The sequence below is a fragment of the Cucurbita maxima genome, unplaced genomic scaffold (assembly GCF_002738345.1).
Source record: "Cucurbita maxima cultivar Rimu unplaced genomic scaffold, Cmax_1.0 Cma_Scf00034, whole genome shotgun sequence".
Lineage (NCBI taxonomy): Eukaryota > Viridiplantae > Streptophyta > Magnoliopsida > Cucurbitales > Cucurbitaceae > Cucurbita > Cucurbita maxima.
Genome location: NW_019272050.1, coordinates 732,794 through 752,985, shown reverse-complemented (window position 1 = coordinate 752,985; position 20,192 = coordinate 732,794). Strand labels below are relative to the sequence as shown.

At 36.1% G+C, this 20,192-nt stretch overlaps 4 protein-coding genes across 12 annotated transcripts; 1 reads left to right on the top strand and 3 right to left on the bottom strand.

Moving 5' to 3' along the window:
- The first annotated feature begins 163 nt into the window (after window positions 1-163).
- Window positions 164-2,796, top strand: LOC111467563 (homologous-pairing protein 2 homolog). Of its 3 annotated transcripts, none has more exons than XM_023112521.1 (7): window positions 164-269; window positions 414-439; window positions 871-1,138; window positions 1,256-1,326; window positions 1,453-1,641; window positions 1,713-1,807; window positions 2,687-2,796. In XM_023112521.1, the coding sequence occupies exons 1-7, from the start codon at window positions 242-244 to the stop codon at window positions 2,691-2,693; spliced, it is 684 nt and encodes a 227-aa protein (XP_022968289.1). In that variant the 5' UTR covers window positions 164-241; the 3' UTR covers window positions 2,694-2,796. The 3 variants fall into 3 exon arrangements, with proteins under 3 accessions (XP_022968289.1, XP_022968290.1, XP_022968288.1); XM_023112520.1 differs by lacking the exon at window positions 164-269 and adding an exon at window positions 699-762 and having other exon boundaries at window positions 420-439; XM_023112522.1 differs by lacking the exon at window positions 2,687-2,796 and having other exon boundaries at window positions 1,713-1,811.
- LOC111467561 lies at window positions 2,418-5,466 on the bottom strand. Of its 3 annotated transcripts, none has more exons than XM_023112517.1 (6): window positions 5,398-5,466; window positions 4,086-4,359; window positions 3,887-3,990; window positions 3,629-3,800; window positions 3,388-3,510; window positions 2,418-3,299 (listed from the first exon to the last, which is right to left on the bottom strand). In XM_023112517.1, the coding sequence occupies exons 2-6, from the start codon at window positions 4,269-4,271 to the stop codon at window positions 2,580-2,582; spliced, it is 1,305 nt and encodes a 434-aa protein (XP_022968285.1). In that variant the 5' UTR covers window positions 4,272-4,359; window positions 5,398-5,466; the 3' UTR covers window positions 2,418-2,579. The 3 variants fall into 3 exon arrangements, with proteins under 3 accessions (XP_022968285.1, XP_022968286.1, XP_022968284.1); XM_023112518.1 differs by having other exon boundaries at window positions 4,086-4,317; window positions 5,398-5,465; XM_023112516.1 differs by lacking the exon at window positions 5,398-5,466 and having other exon boundaries at window positions 4,086-4,613.
- A 2,228-nt stretch (window positions 5,467-7,694) lies between these two features.
- LOC111467560 (serine/threonine-protein kinase prpf4B-like) lies at window positions 7,695-15,882 on the bottom strand. Of its 3 annotated transcripts, none has more exons than XM_023112513.1 (17): window positions 15,427-15,882; window positions 13,427-14,880; window positions 13,177-13,355; window positions 12,571-12,761; window positions 12,336-12,404; window positions 12,180-12,252; window positions 11,298-11,451; window positions 11,158-11,200; window positions 10,909-11,046; window positions 10,619-10,733; window positions 10,316-10,479; window positions 10,140-10,214; window positions 9,638-9,818; window positions 9,425-9,536; window positions 8,940-9,004; window positions 8,364-8,408; window positions 7,695-8,250 (listed from the first exon to the last, which is right to left on the bottom strand). In XM_023112513.1, the coding sequence occupies exons 1-14, from the start codon at window positions 15,769-15,771 to the stop codon at window positions 9,517-9,519; spliced, it is 3,201 nt and encodes a 1,066-aa protein (XP_022968281.1). In that variant the 5' UTR covers window positions 15,772-15,882; the 3' UTR covers window positions 7,695-8,250; window positions 8,364-8,408; window positions 8,940-9,004; window positions 9,425-9,516. The 3 variants fall into 3 exon arrangements, with proteins under 3 accessions (XP_022968281.1, XP_022968282.1, XP_022968280.1); XM_023112514.1 differs by having other exon boundaries at window positions 10,909-11,037; XM_023112512.1 differs by having other exon boundaries at window positions 10,909-11,200; window positions 15,427-15,771.
- An 886-nt stretch (window positions 15,883-16,768) lies between these two features.
- Window positions 16,769-18,032, bottom strand: LOC111467567. Of its 3 annotated transcripts, XM_023112528.1 has the most exons (3): window positions 17,722-17,991; window positions 17,558-17,639; window positions 16,769-17,162 (listed from the first exon to the last, which is right to left on the bottom strand). In XM_023112528.1, exons 1-3 carry the CDS (start codon window positions 17,836-17,838, stop codon window positions 17,044-17,046), a joined length of 318 nt encoding a protein of 105 aa, XP_022968296.1. In that variant the 5' UTR covers window positions 17,839-17,991; the 3' UTR covers window positions 16,769-17,043. The 3 variants fall into 3 exon arrangements, with proteins under 3 accessions (XP_022968296.1, XP_022968295.1, XP_022968294.1); XM_023112527.1 differs by having other exon boundaries at window positions 16,769-17,156; window positions 17,558-18,032; XM_023112526.1 differs by having other exon boundaries at window positions 17,558-18,001.
- Window positions 18,033-20,192: the final 2,160 nt, after the last annotated feature.

Genomic DNA, 20,192 nt, shown 5'->3' with positions numbered 1-20,192 from the left:
AAAAAATTTAAGAGTATGTTTAAATTTTATTTTATTTTTATATAATTTTTATCTTTTTTTTTTAATTTTTAAAAAGTTTTTAAGTTTTTAAACTTTTAAAAATTTAAAAATATTTTTGAGAAAAAATATAAATTTTTTATGCTACATTTTTAGATGTCTTTCACACTTCGGCCTCGTCTAGAAGCATGGGGGAAAGCACAACGCAAAATTTCCCGCCCATTTCTTCGCACTTCACCGATCAATGGCTCCCAAATTCGACAGCGCAGAAGGTAAAGGCTCACAATCGATCTTTTGAATTTTTGCCAATATGATTTCGCTGTTGTAATTTTGGTTTTCATTTTGGATTTATGAACGTCTTCAACGTAGAGATTGAATCGTTTTATTCTGATTTCCTCCATTTCTAAAATTGGCAGCGATCGTACTCAACTTCGTAAATGAGGTATTTGATTCATCACTGTGCTTCACTGATTTCTTTGTTCATCCATTAATTGTCTGCATTTCGCCAATTTACTGGTTTAATTTCTATTCCCCAAGCGTGTGTTAGTTTGATTTTCCCCCGTCTGTGATTATCGCGGCGAAGTTCGCAGGCTTTTACGATATGTTCTACTTGTATCTTCCTGTTGTTTAGCTGTAACGAAACGCTAATTTGCATATGGAAGAACTTATCTGTCTTCGTCGTTTGTGTGCTGGCTTAATAGGCAGAACACATGTGATTCTCTCAAGGAGCGATTTGTTTCGATAGACTTCCCATTCCCCTGTCGAGTGCGTTTGGAATTGCACTTCACCATGCAACTCTCGTCTCTTATTTTTTTGGAGTTTTTTTTTAGCTTTTCTTTTTATCGACATTTGGCGCATTTTTGTTCTGTTCAGCAAAATCGTCCACTGAACTCTCAAAATGTTGCTGATTGCTTACAAAAGTTCAACCTCAAGAAGACGGCGGTGCAAAAGGCACTGGATGCTCTTGCCGATAGTGGAAAGGTTTCTTTCAAGGAATATGGCAAACAGAAGATATATCTTGCTCGGCAAGACCAATTCAAGATCCCAAACAGCGAGGGACTTACTCAGATGAAGGAATCAAACGCCACATTGCAGAAAAATCTACACAAGCAGAAAAAAGCTATTAGCCAGGTTGAAGAAGGTAATCCACGCGTGAATTTCAAAGAAATCTTCAATAATGTAAATCTTATATATCACTTGAGCCTTTCCATTTACGGTAAGAACATGAAAATGATGTTGCCATGAACTTTTGCAACAGAAATACAAACTTTACAGTCAAATTTAACGCTGGAACAGATGCGGGAAAAAGAAGCCAGGCTCAGAAAGGAGGTAGATAGATGCTAAATGAGATAGTTGTAACTTTACCTTGTTCAGATAAGTGATTATGTTACGCCCTACCCTCTTTATCTGTTGTTAAGGTTTCAAAACACTTCTTTTTTGATAAATGTTTGTCAGGTTAAGGAATTGGAAGACAAATTGGAAATATTGCGCGGAGGTGTTACACTGGTGAAGCCAGAAGACCGCAAAGCAATTGAGCATATATACTCTGAGAAATTAAGCCAGTGGCGAAGGAGAAAAAGAATGTTCAAAGATCTATGGGACACCATCAACGAGAACTCACCTAAGGATCTAAAAGAATTCAAGGTTCTATCATGTCATTTTGCTCTGCCTGTTTTTACTCAGTTGTTTGAATTAAATACTTTGGATTCTTGCAGGAAGAACTTGGCATTGAGTACGATGAAGATGTAGGTGTGAATTTACAGTCATTCACCAACATGTTACCACAAACTCGAAAACGACCCAGGGGAAGGTGAGTGATACCACAATTTGGGACGTCCAACAGGAGTAAAACAAAGAAGAATTATTTGCTTATTATATTACTTCTCTTTACTCGATCCGAGCGTTAAGGAAAATACAGGTAGATACTGTCTGCTTAGAGCTTGGTTTTTGTATTACAAATACTTCTCAAGTTACTTTTCGTTGACTCATGCTGAGTGAAGATACCGTTTATTTACTGTAATGCTTAGTAAAAGAAACTGCCGTCTCTGACACTCTTTCTTGGTCCGTAGGGTTCTTAAATTGTTGAATCAGGAAACTCCAGAGATCTTTCCCTCAATTGATTGACCTGTGAACTAAATTAATATTGTTCTGCTGTTGTGTGAACTTTAGAAAACAGATTCCTTTCTTATCTGCACTAGGTTAATGCATCAGCCTTTAGCCTCATGTGTTGCCTAACAAGGTTCCATTTCCATGGAAAGTAAGAAAATTTATGTTCATTTAGTGATGGATTAGGTGATGAGGAAACTAATACTGTTCCGGCATAGTTGATTACATTATGAGTATACTAAAACTGTTTCTCATGATTAGATGCATCCATAAGTGAAAAGAATATTGTATGTCTCCGGGGAGGGGACAGAAAATAAGCTCCAAATTTTACAATACACAGAATTTTGATATTCATGAATCCCACTTAACTATTTGCACAATATATCATCACAAAGTTCTTAGAATAAATGAATCCTACTTACAAAACTTATTATCTTTAAACAGACGCCACCCATGATACAATATATTCAAGCTCTTCAGTGTCCACGCACATCTGTTGTCCTTACAACAGCCTCATCCCCTATGCTTAAATGTTCACTACTTTTGTTATCTGATTCCTCTATGTGTGTTATGATTTCTGCAGACTCTGATTCCATCTTCTTGCAACTCTGGAAGCTCGAATTTTTCTCCTCAAGAGTTGAACTGCTGCTTTCTCCATTCCCAGCATCAACATCACTCTCATCAAAAGCCAAATCCTTCTCCAGCAGTTCGATTATATTTATTGCTTCAATTGGAATCTCATTATCCTTCAAACTAACATCCCCTGCTTCTGAACTAGAAGAAGACACTGGCTGCATCAATTCTGCTGGACTTTCACTTTCCTCCACTTCTATAGACGTGCTTCCCATGTGTATTACCTTGTTTTCTGATTCTAATTCAATCTCAATGTTCTTGGACTCATCCGTTTCAGATGATTTTCTAGGTTTTGTACTCAGAGTATTCAGATCATCTTGATCAAGTGATTTAGATTGAGAGAGTTCCACAGCAGCTCTCGCTGCAGCTGCTGCATAAGCCGCAGACTCGAATGCTGCCTGAGCTGCATCGGCCACATCCTTGTACTTCCTCCTTCCTCTCATTGAATCGGCATATCGACTGTCTTTCTCTATCTCTTCAGGTAAAATCTGAAAAACACCTTCCACTTTAGTTTCCTGCGCTGGTTGATCCTTGTTCTCTTCTGCAACAACTTTTTCCTGCATCTATTTTGTTCAATTCAAATATGTAGATTTTAGAAAGTTTCCCAACATAATAGGTAGTAACTTCTATCTCATTAGTTACTTGAAGTACCTCAGTTGAATCTTCATAAGCCTCCAGATCTTTCAAAGTAACACCATTTTCAGAAGCAATTTGTTTGAGTAACTTCATTTTAATCTCCAAACTTGGTGGCCTAGCTGATAGCTTCTGCACTATCTGAAAGACCAAAGATGACCACATGATTAAGTGAAATGCACCGAAGGAAATTTAGCATACAAACCCAAGCTCCACTAGTTGAAGTGAAATGATTAGAACAACACAAATCATAGCATACCATTGGACTCACAGCACAATTGTTGCGTAACTCTATAGCCTTAGCAGTAAAATCCTTCCCAAAACGACTGGCAATAACCGAACGAATCTCTACAAGCTCAGGGAAATCTCCACATCTAGAAGATGCAAAAATCAAACCTGAAATTGCCTCCTTCAGCTCTTCAGGACATTCCCTACATAATCAAAATAAAGCTCTTAAGACTCAAGACCCATCGAAGATTATAGATCAGTTTAGATTTTTACAGGTTCAGTTGCCAACCTTTCATGTTCAAGTTGCTTTATTCTTTCCAATACAACCTCACAATAACTCTCTATTATTGCATATGCATCCAGCAGTTTCTGCTCTTTAATCACCTGCTCAACCTGTCAAAAACAATAAAAACTCTTGGTATAAAGCTTGCCAAGTTAGGAAGCCAAAACCCATGCTTAGGAATATGAAAAGAAATGAATGATCTTACACGAAGCAGAGCTCTCTCATGGTGACCAAGCTGCAGCAACTGAACTACATCAGAACGAGCATGGGTGTGTCTCACCTGGCGTTGGTTTGCAAGAACAGCGAGGCGAGAGATGGCCAAATTGACAAGAGCTTTGAACCTGGTGGTCTTGAAGCTTCTTCCAAGCAAGGCATCAAGTTTTTTTCCCATGCTGATAATTACTCAACGTTGGTTCTAATGGCGGCTGATGAGAAAGCTTTGATGCAATGGGAGAAGAGAAGAGATCACTGACAAAGCTCTTGGAGGGACAGGTTTTAAAATACACAGCCACGTCCAAGGGACAAATATGGTGTAAGGCACCATAAAGATACAGGTATTGACTTTAGGTCATGAAAAAAATGAAACTTTTTATAATCTATTCAACTACCAAGTTGCCTTATTTTGAATTAGTTCATAATCTTTGGTTGTTTTCTCATTAGTCATTTTTCATTTGCGGAAAAAACGAATAAAGAATAATCTATGTTTTAATTGTTAAGAGGTTTTTGTAATGAGTTAAAAGGAGAGTTTTTCCTTGATCAAAATAAAATTTCATTTTTCAATCTAAATGATAAATGATTAAAAAGCTGATTGAGTTGTTCATCTATTTAATCTCCTAACCTAAACATTTCATACATTTCTAAATTTAAAAAAAAAATGTTTAATATGTATTATAAGACTCTAAACTTTTAATTTTGTTTGGGTCTATAAAACTTAAACCTTAAAAAGATCTTAAAAGTCAGATTTATAACATAACCATAAATGTGAACACAAGTACGGACAAAAAAGTCACAATAATAACAAGTGAATGAAACGTGTAGAAAAGAAAAAGGGAAGGTTTTGGTATTGACGCGGTTGGCGTGTGAAAAAAACTAACATCGAAATCAGTGTAACCATCGGGCCGAAGAACTTAAGGGTAGAGAACGGTTTTCCTGATCTACCACCACAAACACGTATTTTAGCGGTCCGATTTAACCCATGTTCTTCGGAAGTATTCCATTTTTAAATCTTGCAAGTATATTGTCAAAACCTGTAGTTTAGATTGAAAAGAATGGAATCGATTATGATTACTCTAGAACAAGGTTAATTCGACTTTCAAGACAAGGAAACGAGCTAAATTTTTTAACAAGGTTAATTCGTTAAAAACTTCTTAAAACTCGCAAGGTTAATTCCTTAATTAGATCATGTTAATTATTTATAAAACACTTTTGCTACCAAGAACTCATTAAATATCTTAATAGTATCTTTCAAGACAGAATAATCATGAAAACGTTCAATTACAAAAACTTTAGTGTTGTACCTTGAGATTTCAAAGAGTTGGTATCCCCCAAGATGAAAATCTGTACACGTTTGCAGGTGGTGAAAAGGTGAATTAATGATACAAAACCCATTATTATTGAAAGACTTTTTTTCACTTTTGATTTCAAGGGAAGAGATGATTGGGTCAAGTACGATACCTACCAAGTCTTGCTGTAAATGCAAATCCGAGGGTCTAGAAAGCTGAAGAATTTTCTGAATGACCTTTCAGATGAAACCAATTTCTTAGATATTGCCTTGCTTTAGAACCACCAAAACACAAAAGATTGCCAAAGACCTGAAATAAGAGGGGGCCCATGCTATTGACGACGAAGGGGAAATCCATCAGATTGACTTCCTCACCAAGCGAATAGCGGCAATGTACAGGAATTAGATTGCCTTAAATGCACTAAAATGATTGAAGATATGTATTGCTCTTCCTATCCAACAGGGCATAGCATTTTCAAATGACTATGATTCACCTATAATGGAAAATTGGTTTAGTAGAAAACAAAAACCAAGTAATCACTCGGCTTCGTAGATTTAATCACATTGGAAACCGATAGGTTTGGATCGTTCTCTAGGATCAACCCAAAACCGGACCATGCACACCCTTAACGCTGTTAGTAGACCTGGAAAATACAGCACAGCAATTAAGATTAGCAAAATGAATCATGATTAAATAACCCATCCAATTTTCCAAGCTCGTCGAGAATTTTACCGTTTCTGGAATAATTACGAGTTTATTCACATGAGATTAGAACACACTACTATCTAGATCATCTAGATCAACTAAAATCACCAGAGACAAGGTCAGTCCTGATGCATAGGAACTGACCGAGACAACGCCTGGAAAAGTTGCATCAGCCTCTTGCTTCTGAAAATTTATTTTCACAGGGACTTCACGAGCAAAGCCTTAGATTACACTCAACCATATGACAAATCATTGATGATGAAATTAGAGTGTACAGCGCATGAGTGATAGACAACGAAAGAAAAGAGGCTGCTTTTGATCCAAATGCTGTGTGTGGATAAAAAACAGTTAACCAGCACTAAACTCATGAAGACGGGCATTAGGGATTCTCTAACAGTGACTCAGATTTCAGGCTGCCAATACAACTAGGAAACAAATTCTTGATAAGAAGAAATACAACCACAGAAACAATTAGGCCAGAATAGACGTGTATACACTCAGCTTAAATGCAATAAAACTAGGATCCATAACATGAGTATCATAGGTATCTATAAGATGCACAAAAAAACGATAATCGCCAACAAAATTTCACGAAAAGCTCAGAACATGGACAACTTAAAAATCACAACTATTGACCAAATGTGAAAGAACATGAATTAACATAATCATATCCAAATATTCTGCAAATAAATCCAAATGAAAGCAAGACCTGTTTATCAAATTATATTTTCAACACGCGATTAAAAGTATTAATTTGAGGATTTCACATAGAATTTGATATAAGAATAAGATTGTATTAGTCTGAAAAGCACCGGAATGGACATCTCTGAAACCTTTAGATCATCTTAAACTACACGTGTAAACCTAACAATAGTGTGTGTGTGGGAGGGAGTATGGGAGAAATAACTTCAATCACTTCTAAGAATTAACTTATGGACACACAAAACATGGATAAGAGAATTGAAAACACAAAATGAGTACTTAATGTACTATATTGGCTTCTATCCCATCGAGTTCCAAGAAAGGCTCATGTTCATTCCTCATCTCTCATTAGAATTACTAGTGAATGGGGAAGAAACATCTAATATAATGAACAATAGAGGAGAATCAAATATGCGAACTTGAATCTAATCTGCATAAGTAGACCAAAGAGTGAAATAAACTAGACGTAAAAATTTCCTGGCCATATCATGAAAAATGACGAGTACAAACGGCAACTAGAAAGACAAGCAAGAAACAGAATACTTCAAAATCCAACATTTTATAAAGCAGATACAAAGGCATATACAGTTGGTCACAAGGTCTTTTGATTTTCAATCTACCGAAATGTTAAACATCTCAAAATCTCATATTTAGTATGGGCTTTACATCAAAAGTAATATTCTATTCATTATTTACTATAGTATGTTAAAATGATAATGACCTAATTCAAAATCAAAACTCTACGTATCAAGTACAAGCTCAAGCTTCTTAGCACCTGAGCACAAAATAGATTGCATTCTATGATTAAACGTAAGAATTATTGTAGCAAAAGAAATCACCGTTTCCATTGTATATAATTGCTCAAGACTGAAGTAGAATTATTTCCTTTAACCAACTAATTTTCATGGCAGAGAAATCAACTTATGATAAGCATTTGCATAGAATTTTTTATAAAATACTAAAGAATGTATCCTTATCACAACATTTGTATCACCAGTACTCCGCAACATTTGGGTTGATGCTCTTCATCCCTAACCTTAGTTTATGATAAATCCACGGAAGAAATATAATTGAAAATTAAATCATTGCAACACCTCAACGATAAAAGTAAGGCACTCTTAGATATGTCCAAGACCTACAAAAATATCGATACAAAAGTCGTGATATTAAACTTCCATAGGGATCTCAGACTGAAATAAGATTGCATATATTTATATTTCTAAAATTCATGCTTTGTTTTTCAGATCAGGAGCTCTGCTAGTTTGATGCATTCATTTTTATCATCAAACTATTGTGCACACGACAAGTATTTAAGATATCCAAGAGTTTATCCTTGATACTTTCATAAACTTGAATCTCTGTGTTCTTTCTAAGAAATAATACAAAGAAGAAAACTGTGCCAATAGAGTTGTATGGAATTGGAAATACTTACAAGAGAATGGGGATGATGGGAAGTTTGCCCTAGAAAAGATAACGAGATCTTATTAAAATAATGAACCTTTAAAAAGGTAAACTTCAAGGCTCCTATCTCGCATATAAGGATAGAAAAGAACATATTTGACAGCGTTACTCACTGCAACACTACTTCACATGGTACCACAGCTCTCCAATGCTAGTGCCTCCATAAACGACCATACCATGGATCAGCACAATGCAATTCATTAGGAAATTCAAACAGCTAAAGATACCAAATAAAATTTGAAAACAACTATAGTTAAACATGATATTGACAATACCACAAAAAAGATACTGCAATCGATAGCTTAAAATGTTCCAACGGAAACATACAACAATTGCATGCACATTACACACAACATTATACAGTGGAATATTATGAAGTGGTAATAACAAATAACAATTCTTGTTGTACATTCGTTTCTGAATTACTATGCATATCCTCGTTCCCCAACCACCCTCCACTAGGTAGGTTTTCCATAATAAAACAAATAATGGTGCATTAGTATATATACATCTGACTATGTCTGAATAAAGCAAATATGGACTATTCACAAACAAGCAGCATTAATGGATTAGAACTGGAAGACTATACAGATTTAACAATCCAACCTTACGGAAAATAAATAGACAAACATTTATTAACTAATATCAACTTTATCGCAATCTTCTCACAATAAAACAAACCAAGGTACCTTCTTCTGAGTGCCTCTAAATCACTCAAGCACTGGAAGGTTCTCTCAGAGCAGAAGCAGGCATCCTGAAGGAAAAACTATATTAGACACTTGAGAACCTGAAAGTAAGAAACAAAATGGGTCGAGAGAAAGAGACGTGGGAAAGAGAGGACTGCAGAAGATAACATCTTGCCAGCCTCCATAATAGTAAGGAAAATCACAAAGTAATAGCATTAAAAACCAAATAAAAATTAAGCACTGCATATAATATAATATACAAACTGTCTTCCGAAAAAGAATAATTTTTATTTACCAAAGCAGTAAATTTAATGGTTTTATTTTATTTTTTTGTCCCCACTAAGTTCCCTGCAAGCCTACTACAGACAATGTTTGTAGTACAAAATAAAAGAAATAATGGGGGAAAAACAAGTATGAACAAAATTTTATAACGGCCACAATCAAGAATGATTACAAGGGGAAGAAACGCTTTCAGCAAGTTGTCTTACAATAGAAACAGTACATTCCACTGAAAGAACCCGCCACTCCTGACCAATATGACCCCTTCTGAATTCAATCATCCCATAATTGTGCCAGAAGCTTAGGTCATCACAAATAAGACTGGCAATACCAAGTGATTAGAAACTGTATGAATTAGGTCATAATTTACAAGAAAACTACTAAACTCTGGTGTCATAAAAGCAGCATCATTGATCACTTGCCAGTGATGAACGGATGGTTCAATGCTTGTGATACTGTCATCCTTTTTTCTGGATCCAATACAAAAATTTTGTCAAGAAGATCCTTAAAATTGGCTAACATCTTTGGATCTTCACCAGGAGATCCCCTAATAATTGATCCAATATCTTTAGGCTTTATATTGACTATTATTCGCTTTATGGTCTGCAAAAGTAAAATTCAAATCTGAATCAGTATTGACGATATAAAAACCTTGGGTGGCAAGTGATACATTCAAAACACAATACCACTTATGCAAAATAATAATAATAATAATAATAATAATAAACCCAGTCTCATAAAATCTCCAAACTGAGAATATTTTCTATAAAAGCTGCAAAAATAAACTTTGATGTCCAGAAAATACTTTAAAAAAAGTAGCAATCATTTATGCCAGAATTTCTAATAGAAGTTTCGTGACACTACAACACTCAAAAACGTGTGCCTTTGGACTCGGAAACCAGGAAAAGGGGTCAAAATAATTACCTTTTTAGTAACAGGATCCTCCTCAGAAGCATGGAAGTTCAGGTCCTGGTCAAAATGTTGGTCAGTAAATGCTCCCTGTAAAAATCATCAGTAGCAATAAACGTGTTAAAACTTCAAATTGTAACTGAAAGACAAATTGCTATTAAAATTCTATCTTGTGGATCAAAATAATGTACCTTGCGAAGCATCTTCTTTGGAAAAGGGCCCTTTAATTCCATGTGCAGGCGCAGCATGTCATTGTTAGAAGGACCTGGAAAAAGGACTTTTCCTGTAGACAGCTCGTACAAACAGCAACCCACAGACCAGATATCCATTGGATGGTCATAAGGCAGCCCTAAAACTGCAACATGCAAAATAACATCAGTGAAGTAATAACTTGTATTACTGGAAAGAAATTATCAGTAACAAATGAAAAATAAATTCACTATTCAGACCACCAGATTCATCAGATGTAGAAAACAAGGACCCAAAAAACTTACTTATTTCAGGGGCACGATAAAACCGGCTAACAAGGTATGGGGTAATTTCATTTTTACCAGCAAACATGGCATTGCCAAAATCACAAAGCTTCAGCACATTTTTGCCCTCATTGACCTGAAAAATTAATCAAGCATCGTAAGAAAAAACTAAGATTAACCAATTCAATAGAATTAAATCCTTTTTTATAAATAACCAAACTTTCATTGAGAAAAAAAAAGGAGAATACAAGGGCATGTAAAAGAGAGCCAACTAAAACAGAAGTCGCTAGAATTGAAACTCGAAAACATACCAGCATATTATCCGGCTTTATGTCGCAATGTAGAACACCACAATTTCTCAAATGCTTCAGGGCAATAAAAAGCTGCTTAGCGTATGCCCTCACAGCAGTTAGCTTAAGGCCAATATTGCGCCCAAATTTCTTCAAGACCTCACGTAGATTCATATGTAGAGATTCAAAAACTAAACAAAGATGATTCCTATATTTGAAACTTGAAAGAAAACGAACACAGTGACGCTTGTCATCTGGATCTGCACCTACTAGCTTTTTCAATATGACCAACTCCTCCAAACCAGCCTTGTACCTGTATATCAAAGGATGCAGGAGAGCATCAAATACTTGAACATGCAACAAAGTGAACACCAGAATAGCATCACTAGAATAAAGCAAGAAAAACATACATTGTTTCATTACTACGCAAAATTTTGATTGCCACTTCTGGTTCATCATGACCACCTTTGAGATCCTTGGCACGGACTACAGTTGAAAAGACACCTTTGCCGTGAGCAGCAGCAATTTCATACCGACCATCAAGGACTTCACCAAATCGATAGTCTGTAATCCACAAAAAAGTTAAATAAGAAAAAGAAAACTAGATGAATTAAATATATTTTCCAAATGCAGAAAATTATAAAATCTAGAAATATATTTTTTAAGAGCAAAATATATATTTGAACCTAAAACTTTGCAACAACTTTATAAAATAAAACTTTGCAACAACTTTAGCATCCAGTTAAAACAACAAATAATCTAGTAGACTAGATGCACAAAGGAATCGTACAACCATTTTCTCCTCCGTTGGCGACAAAAATAATAACAGTATAAAGAATGAAACTAAACCAGTCAACACCTTCACAAGAATACCAGAAGACCTAATGTAAGTGGATCCCAGCAAGATTATTAGATATCTATCGATTACAGCAGTTAATTTAAATGGACAGCATCAGAACAGAGGCAAAAATAATGTAAACAGAACAATTTTTCTGGAGGCCAAAAATGCAAACACGAAATAAGTTAACAGCATTAAGATTCTAAGAGACAAGAATGCAAGACCAAGAAACCCAGTCATGCTTCCACTCCATATTTATTTTTTAATTAAGATGCATCGTTAAAATTTAAACACGCCATAATATAATCTGAGACTCCCATTTTAACTATAAATCTCACCATATACATCCCAGTTTCTATGAATATTAATGTGTTGTATTACAGCATGTGAATGGTATTTCACTTATAAATCTCAGCCATACATGTGAGATACACAAACATATCTGAATACTTACTATAATATCCATCTGCATCGTCCCAATTGTCATGAAGACCACTCCTCTCTATACGCAAACCATCTCCTTTGCCCTGCAAACAAGGGGGGAAAAAATATCTCATGGCCCTTAAACAAAAGGAAAAAAGAAAACTGCAAAAAACATAGTTTCTCATACCATTTTACGAACTGCAGCAGGTGTTTCTCCAAAAATATCGTCACAGAATATTCCATCTGACCCCTCAGCCTGCACTTATCAATATCAAAAAAATTTAAGATGATAAAATAAAAGGCATAACTACGGCAGCAAAAATTTCAGAAAGTGGAGCTCAAATAAGACTTTGAAGTTCTAAAAAGAATTTCAGGGGAAAAAAAGGAATCTACCCTCTCACATAAGAGAGCATTCTGCGCACCTTTGGAGTACCCTCTCCAAGTCCTTTGGTACCAGCAGTTTTATCAGACGCAGCTATTCCATTTTGTTGTGGTGATTTTTCCACAACAAACGATGAATCAGCAACACTATCATCCACCACACCATCAACCAAGTCTGGAATAGCATGAGCACCAGCTTCTGATTGAGAAGAATCGTCTGTGGAATCCTTATCTGGTCAAGATAAATCGTTAAGTGAGACAGAGAAAGTCACTAAGTTGCCTGCCTAAGTAGCAGACCTACCAACATCTCCATCAGAAGTTTTTAACTTAATCTCTCTCAAAGAGAAATAGAAGCCAACTTAACTCAGTTGCTCTAGATAGCAGGTAGACAGGATTTACAAATTAACCTAATCCTTAAATGTGGGAAGGTAAGACTGTGTGAATTAACCGTGTCACATCAATGTGACATCAAGGGGAGAGGAGGTGAACGGAGCTAAGATAAACTATATTCAGATACTATGATTATGCAATAGGAAACTTTGAGTATCAAATAAGAACCTAAGTCCATACTTGTTGGTTTCTCCTGAAAATAATTATAGTCCAAGTAAATGCAGAAATTTTAAATTTTAGGGATATTTGAAAATTACCTTTCTCAGATTCCTTCGAAGAAGGCTTTACTTGTTTCTCTAACTGCTGACACTTGTATTTTTCTAAGATTGCTCGACTCCTCCTTCTACTCTCCTCCTTGATTCTGTTAAGGTACTCCTCTTCTTGATCAGCAAATTGAAATGACATGTCCTCATCCTCTTCCTCTTCAACGTCATCACTATACAGAGAGAAGTTGAACCATAATTGATAATGGCTTCACACTAGCTGAAGGAAACCAAAAAAAATTACCTCATTAGATTGTCTTCGCCTCCTTCAAGAGCATTTTTCTTAAAACTACCATGCTTTTCATAAGCATTTCTTCCTCCATTCTGACCAGATTCATTCTCATAACGTCTAGACTGCTTACTAGAAACTTTAGTATAGCCATGTTCAAGGTTCCCATACTTATCCTTACTACTTAAAATATCACTGGCTTTATTTTTATTTCTATCATCTCGTCTCTCTCTATCTGATTCTTTGTCCCTAAACCGGTCCTTTGACATCTCCCTCACCCTTTCCTTGTCTCTGTTTCGATCACTATATTCAGCCTCCTTATCATCATTCCGAGCTCTGTCCCTATCCCTTCTCCCATCCCAGTCCACTTCTTTGTCCTTGCTCCTATCTTTTTCCCTTTCTCTTCTTCTATCCCTATTACCCTCTCTATCTGTGCTCCTACATCTTTCCTTCTCTGCTCTTCTATCCCTCTCTACCTCTCTTTCCCTACTCCAATCTCTTTCCTTATCCACTCTTCTATCTCTTTCTGCCTCCCTTTCCCTACTCCGATCCCTTCCCTTCACTCTCCTGTCTCTTTCCACATCCTTTTCCCTCCTCCTATCTCTATCCAATTCTCTTTCCCTACTCCTATTTCGTTCTACCTCCTTCCTTCCATCCCTACTCCTTCCTCTTTCTCTTTCATCAAACTTGTGCTTATCTCTCTCAATATTTTTATCTTTGCTTTTTCCCCGTTCTTTTTCCTTTGACCAGTCCCTGTCCACCTCTATCTTACTTCTCCCTCTGTCCTTTGTATCCCTGCTTCGATGCCTTCCCTCCCCCCTAGCATACTCATCAAATCCCAAACGATCTAAACCACGATGAGGACTCCTCTTGGATTCCACCTCCTCTTCTGCTGTTTCACGAGACTGAGATTGCCCCCTGAAGTGAGAATTTGACCTTGATCTACTCCTACAATCTGATGCATCAATGAATCGATCATGAGATGTTGATGGCGTAAAATCCTGGGACTTATCTTCAGCCCTTTCCAACTGTGGCCTTTTTGAATTCCCCAAGGTGCTTCTGTCTGTTACCACTTTTTTATTGTCAATGTCGCTTATTTTCATACTGCCACCTTTGGAAAAAGATGACATTTGTTTGTGCCGACTCTCATCTAACTCAAGAAATCCTTGATCAAATTCACTTTTGTTACGACCCTCTAGACAGGGTTCAAAATCGCCGTATTTAGTTCCAGTCACTTCACTTCTGGAAAAGCTAACATCATTGCCATGTTTATGGCCACTGTTAGTTTGGTAGAAAGTCGTGCTTTCCTCATCTAAGTCCTTTTTTAGATAATAACCATCTTTGTCCACTAAATTAATTAACTTATTCTTCTCTTTCGACATCTTCTGATCTTGAGGACAGATTCCTGCTCCCTTTTTCACAGTTAAATTTGCCTCGGTATTAGATGATCCATCCACCGAATAATGCTCCTGCAAAACCAATATAGCGTAAAGGCTTAGTGCAGGTGCTTGCATAACAAAGTCCCAGTGAAATTACAGTCAGGCAGCATAGATGCATAGTAAGAAACACGTAACCAGATCTTACAAATTAAATGCAAGCCTGAATCTTCATTGAAACGCCTACTGAAACTTCTTTTGAATTTCACTTGATTTCGTGAGGTGCAATCAGATTCTTACATGAGCAAGGAAACACTGAATAAATCTAACAAAATGTCACCGTGAAAGTTCCATCATAGTCTAAATTTAAATACAAGAAAATAATCCACAATTGACAACTGACAGGAACGAAGAAAAATATATGTACCTGTAAAAGGTCCGTGCTCTTTGTTTACGGACAAGTTAAAAATGCCTTTGTTCATTTTCTAAAAGAACCAAACCCCTAAAACTACTTTTGATTTTCAAACGTTAATAGCCCTAGTCTTTTTTCAAAATTTCACGGCAATCAAACAGAATGTATGAGTAAAGCAACAAGCAACTTGTCAAGCTGACATACAATAGTGTTGGATGGAGGCTTACCACAATGGACCGATCAGCTCTATCAGAATTTCCATCAGCTTCAATTTCCCCATATTCCACATCCGCCTCCTTCATCGCACTCTCATTCTCGCGAACGCCAGACTCATCCTCTTCGAGAATTTCCCCTTCCTCCACATCATCTTCAAGCCGAGATCTACGGTTAGCAACAGGAGGAACACTATCGTCCTGGTCACGATAGCTTTCTTCTTCGTTCTTATTGCTACCGTGACGATGTCTGTGGTGGTGGCGGCGATGATGACGATGCTTATGACGCTTCGAGGACTTCTCCTCCTCCTCATCGGAAGCAGATCGGCGGTGCTTCCGGTGAGTAGCGTCGTTAGCCATTGAAGTCGGAATAAATCTAGGGTTTCTCTCTCAACCTTTTCGCTGTATACGCGTTCTAGGCCTTCAGAGAACAGAACGTCGAAAAGAGATCGTTGCCTTGTATCCTTACACGATAATTATTTTATTCTTATTTATGTAAATAATTTCCAAAATACGAGATTTTACTTAACCGGTTACCGGAGTTACGGATAGGCGCGCCGAGCGTATTGGCCACTTGCCACGGCGTTGGTTATAGTGATTTATCTTTAGGAGACGGTATCCAGTGAGTTGCGTATTTAAATCGATTTTTATTTACTTTTCCTAAATAAAATAATATTAAAAATATATGTTTTTTTTACATGTATTTTAAAAATTAATTAATTTTATATTTACTCAAATTTTTAAAAGTAAGGGTTTATTTTTAATATTTAAATTTTCTATTTTTATTATAATTATTCCAACACTTTAATGGATTGATTTTAATGGTCGAAATAATAATTCGAATAAATTTTTTATTTTAATTGTTCTAACACTTAACTTTTTTTGTTTCTTAATGATTCGCGATGATCGTAAAGCTCTTTTCTCGAAAAAGTGACGTTACGATGATCTTATTGGAAATGTTGATGCTTAGTATGGCTTATTTGGTACCCGTGAAGTCACCCTATGAAACTGTGGAGCAGATAGATCAGTTCTTGACGTGGCTATTGCTCTATGGCAATACATACTCAACTCGCTCCTACCCATCCTAAGATACCATAGTATGTCAGGAATAATGGGGGACATAGACGTAATCAATTCCTTGGTTGGAGGTTGTGCCGCCTTGCCTTTACGATAATGTAATAACTCAAACTCACTAGTAGTAAATATTGTTCGCTTTGGCTCGCTACGTATCATCGTCAACCTCACGATTTTAAAACGCATCTACTATTGAGAGGTATTCATACTCTATATATGGAATCTCACGGATCAATATACCAAGAATACAATCATAGACAACAAAAATGTCAAAAGAATTATAACCAAAACGACACAAATAGAGCATTCATCAATTAAACCCATAATTACATTGAGTCAAAGCCATGTGTTTCCAGCTAGACTCACCCCTTTAAAATGTTTTCAACTCTGATAAAAATCATCTATTAATCTACGATGATTTTGTTGCATTCAAAACTCAATATTTTATATTTTCATAAAAACAATAATTTCTAAAACTAGACAACAAAGAGTATGATCCTTTATTTATCTACGAATGTGACTGAAAATATTCCATTATATATCACAATATCTTCACCATTATCGGAAAGAAGAACCAAGCAATCTCTTGACCGTTGAAACTCTACTGGATGGAATCTGTAATTTTCGTGTCAATATCACTTTCTTGTCCAGCAAATTCACCACCACAGACTCTGTATCTAAATCCACAACAAAAATCATTCAGAACTTTCAATTATAAATAACCCAGGTTCCAAAAAGAACAGTAAATAGTACATATTGTTCACTTTGAACATAAACTTTCACAGCTTTGCTTCGAACTTCTAAAAAAATCTCACACCACCCACTATCATTCCCTAAATTAGCCAATGTGTGACTCCCTCCAACAATTCTCCCCTGAGTTTTCAAACAAATTACACTATTTATTTGATACTTTAGTCACTTTTGACTATACTCTAATTCGCAATTCTTTATGACTAAGTTAAGAGCATGATTCTAATATCATATTAGAAATAACTGATCTACTCGACACCATTGTCAAAAGATCGGAATTAGATTCGGAAGAAAGAGAGCCCCAAAATTCTCAGAAACTCACCGTTCATTTTGGAAAGAATATTCGCTAATTTCTTCTGGCATTCAGCGCAGCCAATGTCCGCCGTGAACACGATTTCCTGAACCTGGAGAATCACGGACCATAAAGGGTTAATTTCAGCCGGAGAGCTCGAAAAACGGCGGAGATAACAGAGAAAAAGCAGAGACGAGAGGCAGAGATAAGGATTCGATGGAGGCAAGGCTAGAAGCATGAGGGAAAATCTTAAGCTTCCGAACTCCAATTCCCGCCGCCGCCGCCGCCGCCTTGTTGGGCCGCTCCGCCATGGTCCGGTTAAACGCTGGCGGTGAAACAGGGGAGGATTTTATGAGCCATGGATGATGGGACTGTGAAAAGCTTTGTTTAAGTGGTTGCGATAAAGGACTAGGGGAAAGGAAGATAAGTAAGAGTTGACAAAGATGGTTCGTTTCACAATGACAGCTGCTTTCCGCAAAGAGTTACCCAATTTTTTCCTCGCATGGATGATTCCTTCGAGGTTGCTTGTGTGACCAAAAACTCCCTTGTTTTTTACTTCGGTTAAAACATGCACTTTGACTTCAAAAAAACACTATCAATCTAATCACGAAATAACGTTTGTAAAGGCTCAAGCTCATTGTTAAACGATATTATTTGTTTTAGCTCGTTATATATCGTCATCAGTCTAACGTTTTTAAAACGCGTCTATTAGAGAGAGGTTTTCACACCCTTATCAAGAATGCTTCGTTTTCCTCTCCTAGAATCTCACATTCCACTCCCTTCAAGGTCCAGCTTTCTAGCTGACATTGGTTCCATGTGAGATCTCACAATTTTATTGGTATAAATAGTAATGTCTGTTGGATGATGAAAGTCATACATCCCCTATTTTACCCTATTCTAGGGAATGACCATGTATTTATAAGTGAGGAATATTATCTCTATTGTTACAAGACATTTTGGGGAAGTCCAAAGCAAAGTCACTATAGTTTATGCTTAAAAGTGGACAATATCATACAGTGGAGAGTCGTGTTTATCTAACGATTTCAATTATTTAAAATTTTAATCGTGAGACTGTGGTTTTAATTCATTCCTATACTAAATAAAGGTAAAATTAAAATTATATACATTAATTAAATTAATTCATATAATAGAAAACCAAAAAAATCCAATCATTTTTACCTTTTGATTTTCAGATCTCTTTTTAACCTTCCCAGTCGCCAAGTGGCGTCCAAGCGGGAAAACGACGCCGTATTACACAGGGAAAAAGGGAAAGTTGCTGGGAGGAAGCGACAGAGATCACGCCATGCTCCGCTCCCAATCCCCAACGGCTCCAAGGACTATAATACGTCGCCGTCTTGACCACTTATTTTTATTTTTATTTTTAATTAGCTTGTAATTAAAGCTTTAACAAATAGTGACGTGGATTTGGGGTATTAATCATGGGCGCTCCACTACCAACAAACAATAACCCATGTCTTCAGTTTCAACCATTTTTTAGTCCTTGGATTTATGGTCTATTTTGGCGTCTTTTAAAAATATTTTTTTCCCAAATATGGCGTAATATTTATAAATTATGACATCATAATTTTCATTTGGAAGGATTAAGTTATGAAGAGGAGAAATTAGTTATATTTTTTTAGAAAAACCAATAATAAAAGTCACGCCAATGGGCCAGAAACTATTCCTAACTGTTCCTACGTGTACCTGTCATTGTCATGAATCAAACATTGTAGTGTTGGGACGACATGTCGACCCAAGTTCGCGCCAAGATGTCGGTTTGCCACTTGAATAACATGACATTATTACTGTTACAGGATGTGACCGTCCTTTTAATCCAAAAAATATTTTTTTGAGATAAAAATTAATGAACGAAGAATAATTCAACAAAAATTATTATTTTTTTTTAATTTTATAGTATTTCATACAATATAAAAATAGTTTAGAAAATACAAAAAATGCAATGAAAATACGAACAAATAAAGTGAAAAGAAATAAAACAACGTAAATAAACGAGCCTCGAAATAAAGGAGTTTAAGGGTACGGTTACCTCGGACGAAATAAAACTATAATTTTGAACCAAAATTCATGAGTAAAAATATAATATAAAATTTTGGGACTAAATTAAAACATTTAAGGATAAAAGTATTAATGCATAAAAATAAATTATTTTTTTTTTTCACACGAAAAAAAAGCCCATTTCATTTTAGATTTGGGCCCATATACGAGCTTGTGGGTCAAACATCGGCCCAATGATACTCGGAAAACGTGGCAAGCCCAATTAGTGAGCCCATTCTTCCAATCTCGTAAAAAGTTTGTTCCCTTCTCATCTCTATTTATCATGAATGCTGAACTGAAGGTTAGTTACTGTTCAGTCTCTGATCTTTCAAAGGAACTGTAAGCCATTAAGCCATCTAAATTACATTAAACTGAATTCACGAATCACAATCAACACAAAGATTCTCAATCTATTCCGATCTATCCAATTTAAGGGTTTTTTTTTGGGTTAAGTTTTGCCAAAGACTGATAACAACAGTTTTGCAAAGGCATGGGAAGCGTGGGAGTAGACATGCCTATGTTTAAATCGAGTTTTGTAATAGACAAAACATGTATCATGAATACTTTCATGAAACTGTTAAGCTTATATTTGTTTGAAGCATCCATGGAA

Coding starts and splice junctions, on each gene's coding strand:
- LOC111467563 (XM_023112520.1), top strand. Junction 763..870: donor ACTTCCCATTCCCCTGTCGA/GTGCGTTTGGAA, acceptor TGTTCTGTTCAG/CAAAATCGTCCACTGAACTC. Junction 1,139..1,255: donor TATTAGCCAGGTTGAAGAAG/GTAATCCACGCG, acceptor CTTTTGCAACAG/AAATACAAACTTTACAGTCA.
- LOC111467561 (XM_023112517.1), bottom strand. CDS start 4,271: ATGGGAAAAAAACTTGATGCCTTGCTTGGAAGAAGCTTCAAGACCACC. Junction 3,991..4,085: donor ATGAGAGAGCTCTGCTTCGT/GTAAGATCATTC, acceptor TGTTTTTGACAG/GTTGAGCAGGTGATTAAAGA. Junction 3,300..3,387: donor CTTATGAAGATTCAACTGAG/GTACTTCAAGTA, acceptor TGAACAAAATAG/ATGCAGGAAAAAGTTGTTGC.
- LOC111467560 (XM_023112512.1), bottom strand. CDS start 15,771: ATGGCTAACGACGCTACTCACCGGAAGCACCGCCGATCTGCTTCCGAT. Junction 10,734..10,908: donor TAAAGCCGGATAATATGCTG/GTATGTTTTCGA, acceptor TTAATTTTTCAG/GTCAATGAGGGCAAAAATGT. Junction 10,480..10,618: donor TTATCGTGCCCCTGAAATAA/GTAAGTTTTTTG, acceptor TGCATGTTGCAG/TTTTAGGGCTGCCTTATGAC.
- LOC111467567 (XM_023112526.1), bottom strand. CDS start 17,765: ATGCTTCTAGCCTTGCCTCCATCGAATCCTTATCTCTGCCTCTCGTCT. Junction 17,163..17,557: donor TATTCTTTCCAAAATGAACG/GTGAGTTTCTGA, acceptor TTGTGGATTTAG/ATACAGAGTCTGTGGTGGTG.